This window comes from Oncorhynchus mykiss, chromosome 3 (genome assembly GCF_057628025.1).
Source record: "Oncorhynchus mykiss isolate SJ-2025 chromosome 3, ASM5762802v1, whole genome shotgun sequence".
In the NCBI taxonomy this organism is placed as follows: Eukaryota; Metazoa; Chordata; class Actinopteri; order Salmoniformes; family Salmonidae; genus Oncorhynchus; species Oncorhynchus mykiss.
In genome coordinates, this window is record NC_143024.1 from 19,397,842 (window position 1) to 19,414,339 (window position 16,498).

The 16,498-nt window shown below is 44.5% G+C and overlaps 1 protein-coding gene across 1 annotated transcript; it reads left to right on the forward strand.

The window, feature by feature from the left end:
• The first annotated feature begins 3,345 nt into the window (after positions 1 to 3,345).
• Positions 3,346 to 12,828, forward strand: LOC110520790 (sugar transporter SWEET1). Its single transcript, XM_036967655.2, has 6 exons — positions 3,346 to 3,781; positions 4,179 to 4,256; positions 4,374 to 4,497; positions 4,953 to 5,114; positions 6,099 to 6,218; positions 8,272 to 12,828. The coding sequence occupies exons 1-6, from the start codon at positions 3,714 to 3,716 to the stop codon at positions 8,377 to 8,379; spliced, it is 660 nt and encodes a 219-aa protein (XP_036823550.1). The 5' UTR covers positions 3,346 to 3,713; the 3' UTR covers positions 8,380 to 12,828.
• The last annotated feature ends 3,670 nt before the right edge of the window (positions 12,829 to 16,498 follow it).

Here is a 16,498-nt window from a genome sequence, read left to right on the forward strand (position 1 = left end):
TAATGGTCACTAGTGCGGGTTGACGGTCATTACTGTGAGTTGATGGTCTCTAGTGTGGGTTGACGGTCATTAGTGTGAGTTGATGGTCACTAGTGTGGGTTGATGGTCACTAGTGTGAGTTGATGGTCACTAGTGTGAGTTGATGGTCTCTAGTGTGAGTTGATGGTCACTAGTGTGAGTTGATGGTCACTAGTATGAGTTGATGGTCACTAGTGTGAGTTGATGGTCACTAGTGTGGGTTGACGGTCATTAGTGTGAGTTGATGGTCACTAGTGTGGGTTGATGGTCACTAGTGTGTGTTGATGGTCACTAGTGTGAGTTGATGGTCACTAGTGCGGGTTGATGGTCACTAGTGTGAGTTGATGGTCACTAGTGCAAGTTGATGGTCACTAGTGTGGGTTGAAGGTCACTAGTGCAGGTTAATGGTCACTAGTGCGGGTTGACGGTCATTACTGTGAGTTGATGGTCTCTAGTGTGGGTTGACGGTCATTAGTGTGAGTTGATGGTCACTAGTGTGGGTTGATGGTCACTAGTGCGGGTTGATGGTCACTAGTGTGAGTTGATAGTCACTAGTGTGAGTTGACGGTCATCAGTGTGAGTTGATGGTCACTAGTGTGAGTTGATGGTCACTAGTGCGGGTTGACGGTCATTAGTGTGAGTTGATGGTCACTAGTGTGGGTTGATGCTCACTAGTGCGGGTTGATGGTCACTAGTGTGAGTTGATGGTCACTAGTGTGAGTTGACAGTCATCAGTGTGAGTTGATGGTCACTAGTGTGGGTTGATGGTCACTAGTATGAGTTGATGGTCACTAGTGCGGGTTGATGGTCACTAGTGTGAGTTGATGGTCACTAGTGCAAGTTGATTGTCACTAGTGTGGGTTGAAGGTCACTAATGCAGGTTAATGGTCACTAGTGCGGGTTGACGGTCATTACTGTGAGTTGATGGTCTCTAGTGTGGGTTGACGGTCATTAGTGTGAGTTGATGGTCACTAGTGTGGGTTGATGGTCACTAGTGCGGGTTGATGGTCACTAGTGTGAGTTGATGGTCATTAGTGTGAGTTGATGGTCATCAGTGTGAGTTGATGGTCACTAGTGTGAGTTGATGGTCACTAGTGCGGGTTGACGGTCATTAGTGTGAGTTGATGGTCACTAGTGTGAGTTGACAGTCATCAGTGTGAGTTGATGGTCACTAGTGTGGGTTTATGGTCACTAGTATGAGTTGATGGTCACTAGTGCGGGATGACGGTCATTAGTGTGAGTTGACGGTCACTAGTGTGGGTTGATGGTCACTAGTGCGGGTTGACGGTCACTAGTGTGGGTTGATCAAATATAATTTTATTGGTCATGTACACATATTTAGCAGATGTTTTTGCAGGTGTAGCGAAATGCTAGTGCGGGTTGATGGTCACTAGACTTGATAATGAATGTTATGGATTATTCCCGTATCTGTTGACAATGATTGAGGCAAGAATGGAGGTCCAAGTACAAGGACTGAGGACACACTGATTATTCACTGTTGTATTGTATTGATGTCATTCTGAACACTGTGTTATTCTGTAGCAGCTGACAAAGTCATTGCCTTTTTGTTTTGACTTCCTACAAGCCTCTTGGCTGCTGTTTACAGAACATTTGGTGCTGTCTGATTAAGATATTAAGGTTCTGTCTCCAAGAGACATTTTCTCTGCTTCATGCTCGGTGGTGTCTCCCTGTTGCAACTTGTAATAAACCAGGTTGATTTTTGATTGACTTCATCTACAACTGCTCTCCTTTTTGTTCACCTGGAAATGTTTATTACACAGGCAAAACATGATTTAGGAGCCGTTCCACTTCACACTGTAGTGACTGAGATGAGCAATGTACAAAACCCTATTGCTCATTATTATCCTATATAGCATAAAGGTGGATATTGTGAAGAGAGTGTATGTGGTATAAAGTTACACTGTTTAGAACATTCCAGGCTATATTTGGGTATTTATATTGGATCTCAGTGATGATACAGCAGAGGAGGTCATTCATTCCAACCCAGCATGCCTCCAAGGTGAAAACTTCACACTGTGCCCAGACTACACTACTAGACATCCCAGTATTCTGACTGTCGTCTTGTTGTCTGTCCCATAGAGGAATATGTCATTAGGATATGATTTGCTAAAGATGGGAGTTATATACAGCTATTATGGAGCACAGATACAGTATCCGAGCTGACAAGATAAAAATCTGTGGTTCTGCCCCTGAACAAGGCAGTTAACCCAGTGTTCCTAGGCCGTAATTGTAAATAAGAATTTGTTCTTAACTGAATTGCCTAGTTAAATAAAGTTTTTTTTTGGGGGGGGGGGGGGGGCGGGGTACCTGCTAGCAGTAGGAGTAGTAGGTTTTTGCAGCAGTAGCCTACCTACCCCAAAACAGACTGTGGTTTTACACTATTTGATCAGAGTATCATGATCTCCCCCTCCTGCACATTTGACATAGACTATATTCTGCTGCGTTCATCTAAATGAGTGCTGCACATTTGACATAGACTATATTCTGCTGCGTTCATCTAAATGAGTGCTGCACATTTGACATAGACTATATTCTGCTGCGTTCATCTAAATGAGTGCTGCACATTTGACATAGACTATGTTCTGCTGCGTTCATCTAAATGAGTGCTGCACATTTGACATAGACTATGTTCTGCTGCGTTCATCTAAATGAGTGCTGCACATTTGACATAGACTATATTCTGCTGCGTTCATCTAAATGAGTGCTGCACATTTGACATAGACTATGTTCTGCTGCGTTCATCTAAATGAGTGCTGCACATTTGACGTAGACTATGTTCTGCTGCGTTCATCTAAATGAGTGCTTTTAGTGACCTTATAATATGTCCCTGGACACTGATGTAGCGGTGCACTCGGCAACATCTAAATCCCATTATTGGTGATCACTGATGCAACTTCATGTCTCCAGGGAGAGGAGGTGGATAGTGTTGCCCGTGGACACTGATCTAAGGTCAGTTAATCATTATTTCCCTTAATTGTTAAGGTTCATGTTTTGGGAGAATGGCTGATCCAAGATCTGTACCTAAAGTCCTTGCTGGATTACAAGCGAAATCATCCATCGTCATATTGGGTAACCTAGTGGTTAGAGCGTTGGACTAGTAACTGAAAGGTTGCAAGTTCCCCTAAGCTGACAAGGTACAAATCTGTCGTTCTGCCCCTGAACAGGCAGTTAACTCACTGTTCCTAGGCCGTCATTGGAAATAATAATTTGTTCTTAACTGACTTGCCTAGTTAAATAAAATAATAAATATTGACCATCATTTCATTGGTGGAAACCTATCCATCCTCTCATCCTTATCTGCCAATCAGAGTGCAGAATTATTTCAGAATACTGTGGCGTATTCATTAAGGAAACCGTTTACCGTTAAAGAACCAAACTGAAGCAAACAGAGCAAAACGAGATTTTCTATTGGACACGTGAAGTTAGGTGTCTCTCTTTACGTTCTGTTTGCTTCCGTATACGAAACGTTTTGCAACAGAATTGGCGAAAGGAATACGCCCCTGATTACAAACACGGAACTACAGTGTCGTTAGAACGACGTCAACGTTGAGTCGCTGATGCAGATGTCAACTATTTGCACGATAGCTGATTTGATATTCATAGCGAAATTACTCACAATTTAGACACATACCTAGCTATCTAGGTAGTGCTCCACATATTCCCCTTTCCGATCTATGGAGTTTTTGCAGTTTCTATCATGGGCGTGCATCGTATTTACAGTCGGGATGTTCTCGACTGGACTGTAAGTTTTAAAGCTTTCTTGCTTTTCAGAGAAACGATCTGGCTAAGTAGCAAACGTTAGCTAGATACCTATTCTTTATTGCCAACATCGCAAATTTGGGCAGAGACCAAATTCAGTTCTAATTTGCTTGTTTGTATTGCATTAAACTTTGGAAACATAGCTAGCTCGGTGTTGGTTAGCTAGCTAGCTAGTCCACCCTTATCTCACAGATATGAGTTAATCAAATATTTGCTTAGTTATTCGTTCAACGCCCGAGGCTTGTGTAAATAGAATACTCAGGACAGGTGATAATAAAATAATGTTTTTTTTCAGTTGCATCCTTTTTCTTATGCTAGATTTGCAAGCAGGTCTTTTAAAAGTGTGTGTGTGTGTGTGTGTGTGTGTGCGTGTGTGTCAGGACGGACCTGAAGAAGATGAGAGCTTCCAAAAGTGCAGATAACGTCCAGTTCCTCCCCTTCCTCACCACATGCCTCAAGTAAGCTGTGTGTGTGGTGCCTAGGCAACGTGCCAGTGACCACTGATTAAACCTGGGTCATCTGCACAAGTCATACTGTGTTAGCCCACTGAGCTAAAGTCTTGTCTGTCTCTATAGTAACCTGGGCTGGCTGTATTATGGGATACTGAAGACGGATGGGACTCTGGTCCTGGTTAACACCATAGGAGCCTGTCTACAGTCCCTCTACATCCTCTCCTACTGCCACTACACCAATGACAAGGTGAGTTGACCACAGTGTTTTATAGTCTCTCCTACTGCCACTACACCAATGACAAGGTGAGTTGACCACAGTGTTTTTTAGTCTCTCCTACTGCCACTACACCAATGACAAGGTGAGTTGACCACAGTGTTTTATTGTCACTTATCACATAGATACGGCCAGACCTGAATCCCCCAGGAGTGCATTCGTTTGTCTTAGAGATGGTCTGGTGTTCATTTCTGTAGATATCATAATGATGGTTTTCTGTAGATATTCAAGGTTTGTTTGCTTTAGTTCATTGTTTGTATTTTTCCGTTAGGGTTTGAAGTACACTTTTAGTAAATCTGCCCACTGGTTCCCTGCTTGAAGCCTAGTTTTAGGGTGTGTGCCAAAATGGTTAAAATTAGTATGGGGTCAGTAAACGTGTGTGTGTGTGTGTGTGTGTGTGTGTGTGTGTGTGTGTGTGTTCGTTCCAGAGGCGAGTGACCTCTCAGACATTACTAGCAGGAGGAGTGGTCTGTGGAGGCTGGCTGTACTTCAGTGTTGTCCTGCCTCAGGGAGAGTCTCAGCTGGCCCAGCTAGGTCTCACCTGCAGCCTGTTCACTATCAGCATGTACCTGAGTCCACTCGCTGACCTGGTAAATATGCAAACCCTTTCTTACAGTGTTTATACAATATGCACCCTATGTCCACGCATTGGACACAGTCTTCCACTCACTGGTGAATAAACTTTTATACAACTTTAATACAACGTTCAGATAACATACACTCACTAGCCTGGCAAACAGACCTATTTTTCCAATGTTCTGATACCTACCACCCTGATACCCACTGTTCTCAGATTCCTCACATACTCTCATAAATATGTAAGGTAGACCAACAACAGGCCAATTAGATTCCATCTTCAGAACATGACCACCTCTCTCATCACGCTCTCTCCCCTTGCCCTTTTCCTCCTCTCGTTGCCTCTGTTTCTGTTTATTCCTCCGCCCGGGCTGTACGATATGGGCAAAAAGTCTAATTGTGATTATTTTTTGGGGGGTGCAAATATTGCGATATATACTGAACAGAAATCTAAACTCAACATGCAACAACTGAGTTACAGTTCATATGAGGAAATCAGCCAATTGAAATACATTCATTAGGCCCTAATCTATGGATTTCACATGACTGGGCAGGGGCGCAGCCATGGGTGGGCCTGGGAGGGAATAGGAAGTGTGCTGCTTGAGTGACAGGGGGTGGGGCTTGGTGTGTGGGAAGCAGCTGCAAGAAGAGAGACACACTGAGTAAACTATAAAAACGGATGTTACACGTGGCTTTTCAAATTATTGCATGCAATATGGATCTCTTCCTATATGGATATTGCACATGTCAATATTGCGATTTTGATGTGAATTTTATTAATTGTGCAGCCCTGCCCTCCACCTTCCTGTTTGTCTCATTCTCCCTCTGTCTGTCTCATATGATCCTGTGTCCATTTCCTGCCTTTCATCTGTGTCTTCCTGTTCTGGGTTCGTGTCTTATCCCATCTGCTGTCTTTTTGGATACATTGGAATTGTGTCAATTCATCACCCCCTCCTCTCTCTCTCTCTCTCCCCCTCCCCCTCTCTTCTCTCTGTCAGATGGAGATAGTGCGTACTGGTAGTGTGGAGCGTTTGTCCTTCTCTTTGACTGTAGCTACCTTCCTCACCTCAACATCCTGGACGCTCTATGGACTACAGCTGCAAGACTACTATATCATGGTGTGTGTGTGTGTATACAGTGCATTCTGAAAGTATTCAGACCCCTTGACTTTTTCTACGTTACAGCCTTATTTTGAAATGTATTAAATATTTGTTTCCCTCATCAATCTACGTACAATACCTCATAATGACAAAGCAAAAACAAGTTTTATAAACATTCAAGGACTTTCAGTGACTTGTCCCGAAGCCAGTTCTGTGTTGTATTGGCAGGGTTGTTGACCTGTTAGAAGGTGAATCTTCACCTCAGTCGGAGGTCCTGAGCGCTCTGGTGCAGGTTTTCATCAAGGATCTCTCTGTACTTTGCTCCGTTCATCTTTCCCTTGATCCTGACTAGTCTCCCAGTCCCTGTCGCTGAAAATATCCCCACAGCATAATGCTGCCTCCACCATGCTTCACCGTAGGGATGGTGCCAGGTTTCCTCCAGACGTGATGCTTGGCTTTCAGGCCAAACAGTTCAATCTTGGTTTCATCAGACCAGAGAATCTTGTTTCTCATGGTCTGAGTCTTTAGGTGCATTTTGGCAAACTCCAAGCAGGCTTTCATGCGTCTTTTTACTGAGGAGTGGCTTCCATCTGGCCACGATACCATCCTGATTTGGTGGAGTGCTGCAGAGATGGTTATCCCTCTGGAAGATTCTCCCATCTCCACAGAGGAACTCTGGAGCTTTGTCAGAGTGTTCTTGGTCACCTCCCTGACTAAGGCCCTTCTCCCCCGATTGCTCATTTTGGCCGGGTGGCCAACTCTAGGAACAGTCATGGTGGTTTCAAAATTCTTCCATTTAAGAATGATGGAGGTCACTGTGCTCTTGGGGACCTTCAATGCTGCATAAATGTTTTGGTGCCTTGACACAGTCCTGTCTCGGACCTCTACGGACAATTCCTTCGACCTCATGGCTTGGTTTTTGCTCTGAAAACTGTGGGAACTTATATAGACAGGTGTGTGCCTTTCCAAATCATGTCCAATCAATTGAATTTACCACAGGTGGACTCCAAGTCCAATCAAGGACTCCAATCAAGAAACATCTCAAGGATGATCAATGGAAACGGGATGAACCTGAACTCCATTTCTTTCTGTTTCATAGCAAAGGGTCTGAGTACTTATGGAAATAAGGTATTAGTTTTTTTTATCTAGTTCTTGCTTTGTCATTATGGGGTATTGTGTGTAGATTGAAGAGAGAAAAAATGAATTTAATAAATTTTTAGAATGAGGCTGTAAAGTAACAACGTGTAAAAAGTCAAGGGGTCTGAATAATCAAATGTATTTATATAGCCCTTCGTACATCAGCTGATATCTCAAAGTGCTGTACAGAAACCCAGCCTAAAACCCCAAACAGCAAGCAATGCAGGTGTAGAAGCACGGTGGCTAGGAAAAACTCCCTAGAAAGGCCAAAACCTAGGAAGAAACCAGGCTATGAGGGGTGGCCAGTCCTTTGCCAAAGCACAGCCCCCACACCACTAGAGGGATATCTTCAACCACCAACTTACCATCCTGAGACAAGGCCGAGTATAGCCCACAAAGATCTCCACCACGGCACAACCCAAGGGGGGGGGGGGGGCGCCAACCCAGACAGGAAGATCACATCAGTGACTCAACCCACTCAAGCGACGCATCCCTCCTAGGGACGGCATGAAAGAGCGCCAGTGACTCAGCCCCTGTAATAGGATTAGAGGCAGAGAATCCCAGTGGAAAGAGGGGAACTGGCCAGGCAGAGACATACTGCATGTGAGACATGGTAGGGGCTAGATGGAAGGGGACTGTTTAAATGATTGTAAATTACCTTTAGGGAAAGGGGATACCTAGTCAGTTGTACAACTGAAATGTGTCTTCCGCATTTAAGCCATCCCCTCTGAGGCAGAGCGTGCGGAGAACTGCCTTAATCGACATCCAGGTCTTTGGCGCCCGGGGAACAGTGGGTTAACTGCCTGCCTTAGGAACAGAACGACAGATTTTTACCTTGTCAGCTCGGGGATTCGATCCAGCAACCTTTCGGTTACTGGCCCAACGCTCCTACCCGCCAGGCTTTACCCTCTTTGTGTTTGTTTGTGTGTTCCAGGTTCCAAACACGCCAGGCATTGTGACCAGTCTCATCCGGTTCTTCCTGTTCTGGAGATTTGCATCTGTCAATCAAGGCGTGCCATCCTATAAGCTCATCGAAATCTAAGTGGCTGGAGACTCACACCAATGGTTACAAGGGAGAGAGAAAACAGGCTTCTTGACCCTATCATGGTCAGGCTGTCAATCACTGATATTGTTACTCATATTGTAAGTGATTCATGATCACTCCTACCCACCAGGGGTTTAAGAACACTTTCTCCTCTCAAGGCAGAAGCTGTCCCTAATCACAGATCTAGGATCAGAGTACCCTAGCAATGGGGGGATGAAAAATGATGAATAAATATCTGACCCTGTATCAGTGGTTAGGGGCATCTTCCTCGTCTTTCTCCCTCCACCACTTCCTTTTTGTGCCTTCTGTACTAGTCTGGGACATCATTACTGAGAACTCAACCATGGGTGGGACAGTCCTGCCCTGTCAATCACAGCAGTCTCTGTTACCCAGTGGGAGGTTTTTTGCTCAGCATCAATGCGCTGCTATTGGTTGAATCGCTCTAACTAACAGGGCAGGATGATCCCGCCTCTAGTGGGGTTTGAGAACCCCTCACCTTTATAGTTGACTTGTCTGTCCTCATCACTATGGTACCCTGTGAACTAGGGGTGAACAACTGTTCCTGGTAGCCACAGTATCTGCTGGGTTGTTATCCTTCTCTTTTAACTAGACGTACAGTGCATTTGGAAAGTTTTCAGACTCCTCGAGTTTTTCCACATTTTGTTACGTTATTCTAAAATGTATTAAATTGTTTCTTTTCCTCATCAATCTACACACAATATCCCATAATGACAAAGCAAAGAGGTTTAATTGTTTTTATTTTGTACATTTATAAAATGGAAATATCAGATTTACATAATTATTCAGACCCTTTACTCAGTACTTTGTTGAAGCACCTTTGGTAGCGATTACAGCCTCGAGTCTTCTTGGGTATGACACTACGAGCTTGGCACATCTGTATTTGGGGAGTTTCTCCCATTCTTCTCTGCAGATCCTTTCAAACTCTGTCAGGTAGGATGGGAACGTTGCTACACAACTATTTTCAGGTCTCTCCAGAGATGTTAGACCGGGTTCAAGTCCAGCCTTGTCTTGGCTGTGTGCTTAGGGTCATTATCCTGTTGGGAGGTGAACCTTTGCCCCAGTCGGAGGTCCTGAGCACTCTGGTGCAGGTTTTCATCAAGGATCTCTCTGTACTTTGCTCCGTTCATCTTTCCCTCGATCCTGACTAGTCTCCTAGTCCCTGCCGCTGAAAAACATCCCCACCGCCTGATGCTGCCACCACCATGCTTCACCTCAGGGATGGTGCCAGGTTTCATCCAGATATGATGCTTGGCATTCAGGCCAGGAGTGGCTTCTGTCTAGCCACTCTATCATAAAGGAGTGATTAGTGGAATGTTGCAGAGATGGTTGTCCTTCTGGAAGGTTCTCCCATCTCCACAGAGGAGCTCTGTCAGTGTTCTTGGTCACCTCCCTGACCAAGGCCCTTCTCCCCCGATTGCTCAATTTGTCCGGGCGCAGCTCTAGGAAGAGTCTTGCTGGTTCCAAACTTCTTCACTTTAAGAACGATGGAGGCCACTGTGTTCTTGGACCTTCAATGCTGCAGAAATGTTTTTGTACCTTTCCCCAGATCTGTTCCTCTTCACAATCCTGTCTCGGAGCTCTATGGACAATTCCTTTGACCTCATGTCTTGGTTTTTGCTCTGACATGCACTGTCAACTGTGGGACCTTATATAGACAGGTGTGTGCATTTCCAAATTATGTCCAATCAATTGAATTTACAGCAGATGGAGTCCAATCAAGTTGTAGAAACATCTCAAGGATGGAAACCGGATCAATGGAAACAGGATGCACCTGAGCTCAATTTCGAGTCTCATCGCAAAGGGTCTGAATACTTATGTAAATAAAGGTATTTCTGTTTTTTTTATAGATTTGCAGAAATGTATATAAACCTGTTTTCTCTCTGTCATCATTGGCTATTGTTTAAGATTGGTGAGGATGATTATTTTATTTTTAAAATCCATTTTAGAATGAGGCTAAATAATACTTTCTGAAAGCACTGAATACCTGGATAACCAGACGTCTAAGGTCACCTGGATAACCAGACGTCTAAGGTCACCTGGATAACCAGACGTCTAAGGTCACCTGGATAACCAGACGTCTAAGGTCTAGACTCGCTAGTTAATCAGTTATATGAATGGATCAGTTAAGTACCACGGAGAGATGAAGAGGCAGGACTGTGTGCTCCTAGTAGTACTAGTTGTAGCTGGGGTGTAGAGCCCTCTGTTGTCCATCCCTACTAGGGTTGCCAAACTCCAGGAACTTGTTTTTCCAGACATCCCGGTTGGGGGATTCACAGAATCTGAAGGGAATAAGAAGGAAATCTGGAGCCCTCCAACCAGGATTTCTGGAAAACCAGGGAATTTATTGAAAGTTCCTGGAGTTTTGCAACCCTTTCCCTACTCTAAGCAGACATGGCATGTACTCTACATCATCGGTACTTGGTCTCTAAATCCATGAACTGAGGGAAGACTAAGAATTCCATTCGTATTGTGTTTCATACACAAAGTTTTTATTTGGGTCGTATGTCTTCGTGTGCATGTGCACGTTGTGTTTTTATTTGGGTCGTACAGTGCCTTGCGAAAGTATTCGGCCCCCTTGAACTTTGCGACCTTTTGCCACATTTCAGGCTTCAAACATAAAGATATAAAACTGTATTTTTTTGTGAAGAATCAACATCAAGTGGGACACAATCATGAAGTGGAACGACATTTATTGGATATTTCAAACTATTTTAACAAATGTATTTTAATTTATTTAAATTTATTTTAACAAAAAAACTGAAAAATTGGGCGTGCAAAATTATTCAGCCCCTTAAGTTAATACTTTGTAGCGCCACCTTTTGCTGCGATTACAGCTGTAAGTCGCTTGGGGTATGTCTCTATCAGTTTTGCACATCGAGAGACTGACATTTTTTCCCATTCCTCCTTGCAAAACAGCTCGAGCTCAGTGAGGTTGGATGGAGAGCATTTGTGAACAGCAGTTTTCAGTTCTTTCCACAGATTCTCGATTGGATTCAGGTCTGGACTTTGACTTGGCCATTCTAACACCTGGATATGTTTATTTTTGAACCATTCCATTGTAGATTTTGCTTTATGTTTTGGGTCATTGTCTTGTTGGAAGACAAATCTCCGTCCCAGTCTCAGGTCTTTTGCAGACTCCATCAGGTTTTCTTCCAGAATGGTCCTGTATTTGGCTCCATCCATCTTCCCATCAATTTTAACCATCTTCCCTGTCCCTGCTGAAGAAAATCAGGCCCAAACCATGATGCTGCCACCACCATGTTTGACAGTGGGGATGGTGTGTTCAGCTGTGTTGCTTTTACGCCAAACATAACGTTTTGCATTGTTGCCAAAAAGTTCAATTTTGGTTTCATCTGACCAGAGCACCTTCTTCCACATGTTTGGAGTGTCTCCAAGGTGGCTTGTGGCAAACTTTAAACAACACTTTTTATGGATATCTTTAAGAAATGTCTTTCTTCTTGCCACTCTTCCATAAAGGCCAGATTTGTGCAATATACGACTGATTGTTGTCCTATGGACAGAGTCTCCCACCTCAGCTGTAGATCTCTGCAGTTCATCCAGAGTGATCATGGGCCTCTTGGCTGCATCTCTGATCAGTCTTCTCCTTGTATGAGCTGAAAGTTTAGAGGGACAGCCAGGTCTTGGTAGATTTGCAGTGGTCTGATACTCCTTCCATTTCAATATTATCGCTTGCACAGTGCTCCTTGGGATGTTTAAAGCTTGGGAAATCTTTTTGTATCCAAATCCGTCTTTAAACTTCTTCACAACAGTATCTCGGACCTGCCTGGTGTGTTCCTTGTTCTTCATGATGCTCTCTGCACTTTTAACGGACCTCTGAGACTATCACAGTGCAGGTGCATTTATACGGAGACTTGATTACACACAGGTGGATTGTATTTATCATCATTAGTCATTTAGGTCAACATTGGATCATTCAGAGATCCTCACTGAACTTCTGGAGAGAGTTTGCTGCACTGAAAGTAAAGGGGCTGAATAATTTTGCACGCCCAATTTTTCAGTTTTTGATTTGTTAAAAACGTTTGAAATATCCAATAAATGTCGTTCCACTTCATGATTGTGTCCCACTTGTTGTTGATTCTTCACAAAAAAATACAGTTTTATATCTTTATGTTTGAAGCCTGAAATGTGGCAAAAGGTCGCAAAGTTCAAGGGGGTCGAATACTTTCGCAAGGCACTGCATGTCTTTGTGTGCATGTGCACGTTGTGTTTTTTTGTTTTTATTGGTTTACGTTTGTCCAAACTAAATATATTGTAAGTACATTGTCTGTGCTCTTGTTGTTGATGCATTGGATTGTGTATAGGGTATTCTACATATTTTAATGGGATATTATCACTCTGGAAATAAGGGAGTTGGGGCTTTGCTGCTTCTTCAGACTGATTGAATAAATGTTTTATACTGTTTAACATCCAGTGTTTTTCTTTGTGTGGATAAAGAGTATCCACATAGGCCTACTGCTAACATGAATAGGTACAATTTGATTGGCTGAAAATGCAGACATATTGAACGAGGTGAGAGCACTGCACTTGACCATATGGAACACCAGTGGTGTATTCATTAGTCAGTTGCAAAACGTTTAGCAACAGAAACCGTTTACTCTGAAAGTAAGTTTCTATTGGACAAATTCAGGTAGGGCCCTCCCCGTTTTGGTTCTGTTTGCTTCCTAGAGTAAACAGTTTCCGTTGCAAAACACTTTCGCAATGGAATCTGACTAATGAATACACCCCTGCTCTTGTAGTTATGTGGGGTTTGTTTGTGTTTTAGGGTTAATGAGGTTACCCTTAGATTTGTTTGTGTGGACAGCAGTGTGTGAGACCTTGCGTGATTGGGTGATACTGGGAATGAGCTTGTGTGAGTGAGACAAAGCAGTGTGATTGTTCTGCAATGAGAATGTGTTGATGTGTGTGCGCATGAGTAAGTGTGTTTTCCTAGCCAACACTGCCTGATTGGGCAGCTGTGGGAACGGCTGTGTTTCGGGTTTCTCAGCGTGTGTGTGTGTGTACCAGCTTCTCTTCCTGTACTCAAAAGATCCAGCCTCCCTACTGAGAACAGACACAACACCAAGAGAGTGGGAGTGGGGAAAAAGAGGGGGAGGAGAGAGAGGGGACATGGAAAAGGAAGATGGGAGGAATAGGGTCAATGGAACATCAGAGATTGACAGAGTGTAACAGGAGATGTAAGAGAGAAGGAAAGGATCAAGGAAAAGGATAGAGACCTAGCTATGCCACAGGGAGAGAGGCCTAACTATGCCACAGGGAGAGAGAGAGACCTAGCTATGCCACAGGGAGAGAGCGAGACCTAGCTATGCCACATGGAGAGAGACCTAGCTATGCCACAGGGAGAGAGAGAGACCTAGCTATGCCACAGGGAGAGAGAGAGACCTAGCTATGCCACAGGGAGAGAGAGAGACCTAGCTATGCCACAGGGAGAGAGACCTAGCTATGCCACAGGGAGAAAGACCTAACTATGCCACAGGGAGAGAGAGAGACCTAGCTATGCCACAGGGAGAGAGAGAGAGAGAGACTTAGCTATGCCACAGGGAGAGAGACCTAGCTATGCCACAGGGAGAGAGAGAGACCTAGCTATGCCACAGGGAGAGAGAGAGACCTAGCTATGCCACAGGGAGAGAGAGAGACCTAGCTATGCCACAGGGAGAGAGAGAGACCTAGCTATGCCACAGGGAGAAAGACCTAGCTATGCCACAGGGAGAAAGACCTAACTATGCCACAGGGAGAGAGAGAGACCTAGCTATGCCACAGGGAGAGAGAGAGACCTAGCTATGCCACAGGGAGAGAGAGAGACCTAGCTATGCCACAGGGAGAGAGAGAGACCTAGCTATGCCACAGGGAGAGAGAGAGACCTAGCTATGCCACAGGGAGAGAGAGAGACCTAGCTATGCCACAGGGAGAGAGAGAGACCTAGCTATGCCACAGGGAGAGAGAGAGACCTAGCTATGCCACAGGGAGAGAGAGAGACCTAGCTATGCCACAGGGAGAGAGAGAGACCTAGCTATGCCACAGGGAGAAAGACCTAGCTATGCCACAGGGAGAAAGACCTAACTATGCCACAGGGAGAGAGAGAGACCTAGCTATGCCACAGGGAGTGAGAGAGACCTAGCTATGCCACAGGGAGAGAGAGAGAGAGACTTAGCTATGCCACAGGGAGAGAGAGAGAGAGACTTAGCAAAGCCACAGGGAGAGAGACCTAGCTATGCCACATGGAGAGAGACCTAGCTATACCACAGGGAGAAAGACCTAACTATGCCACATGGAGAGAGACCTAGCTATGCCACATGGAGAAAGACCTAACTATGCCACATGGAGAGAGACCTAGCTATGCCACAGGGAGAAATACCTAACTATGCCACAGGGAGAAAGACCTAGCTATGCCACAGGGAGAGAGACCTAGCTATGCCACAGGGAGAGAGACCTAGCTATGCCACAGGGAGAGAGACCTAGCTATGCCACAGAGAGAGAGACCTAGCTATGCCACCAGGGAGAGAGACCTAGCTATGCCACCAGGGAGAGAGACCTAGCTATGCCACAGGGAGAGAGACCTAGCTATGCCACAGGGAGAGAGACCTAGCTATGCCACAGGGAGAGAGACCTAGCTATGCCACAGGGAGAGAGACCTAGCTATGCCACAGGGAGAGAGACCTAGCTATGCCACAGGGAGAGAGACCTAGCTTTGCCACAGGGAGAAAGACCTAGCTATGCCACAGGGAGAGAGACCTAGCTATGCCACAGGGAGAGAGACCTAACTATGCCACAGGGAGAAAGACCTAACTATGCCACAGGGAGACCGAGATAGCTATGCCACAGGGAGACAGAGATAGCAATGCCACAGGGAGAAAGACCTAGCTAAGCCACAGGGAGAGAGACCTAGCTATGCCACAGGGAGACAGATAGCTATGCCACAGGGAGAGAGACCTAGCTATGCCACAGGGAGAGAGACCTAGCTATGCCACAGGGAGAGAGAGGCAGCCTACAGGTGTGACTACTAGATGGTCTGGTTTTGATTCAACTGGAAATAGAAGAGGATATGTCAGTATAAACACTAGAGCTCTACTCTAGGAGGAAGAGATGAGGGATCTGAAGGCGTTCACATGCTTCTTGTGGGGAACAGTTTGTTCATATAATTTGTTCATATAATATATATATTATGTCTTTCTTCGTTTTGGTCTTCGGCAAGGTTTGTTTTGGCTGTTTGCGCACACTTTGTTTTCTCGAGGCCAACTGAAGATCTGGAGCCGAAGTCTGCTCCCCTTCATCATCATTGGTCAACAGTAGGAATTCTTCAATGATGTGAAAAACTCACCAGAAGTGAGCGGGCAGAAAGGACGTGCAGAACAGTGACTTTATTCTAGCAAGATAGACCATCTCCGATCATCTTTGTTGATAGCAATGTCGTGTTTCCATAAGTGGGTGAATTGATCTAATGTAGCATGTATGGTAAAGCCTCAACCCTTAGCTATCTCTTCCATTTCAAATTAGCTAAAAAATAAAAAAAAGTGAATAATGACAAAATATGTGTTTTGTGTGACTACAGCACCAGCGATAGAAGGCAACAATAGAGACACGTTCTTATTGAGCGAGGTACTGGCTTCGGTTGGGTCATTATAATTCAAAACAATACATTCTAAAATAAATCACACACATGCCTCGCACGGTCGCCTTTGGTGAGTTTAGGCCATTAGATCTCCTCTGCAAAAATGTCTAAATTAATGACAGATTTCTTGAGTTATCTTTGTTTAATTCTGACAATTTTGAGGGAGTGTATAATGTTGCGGGTGTAGTGAAATGCTTGTGTTCCTAGCTCCAACAGGGAAGTAGTGTCTAAGAATTCACAACAATACACATCTGAAAGTAAAAGAATGGAATTAAAAAAGATATAAATATTAGGACGAGTGGCATTGACTAAAACCAGTAGAATAGAATACAGTATATACAGTGCCTTGCGAAAGTATTCAGCCCCCTTGAACTTTGCGACCTTTTGCCACATTTCAGGCTTCAAACATAAAGATATAAAACTGTATTTTTTTGTGAAGAATCAACAACAAGTGGGACACAATCATGA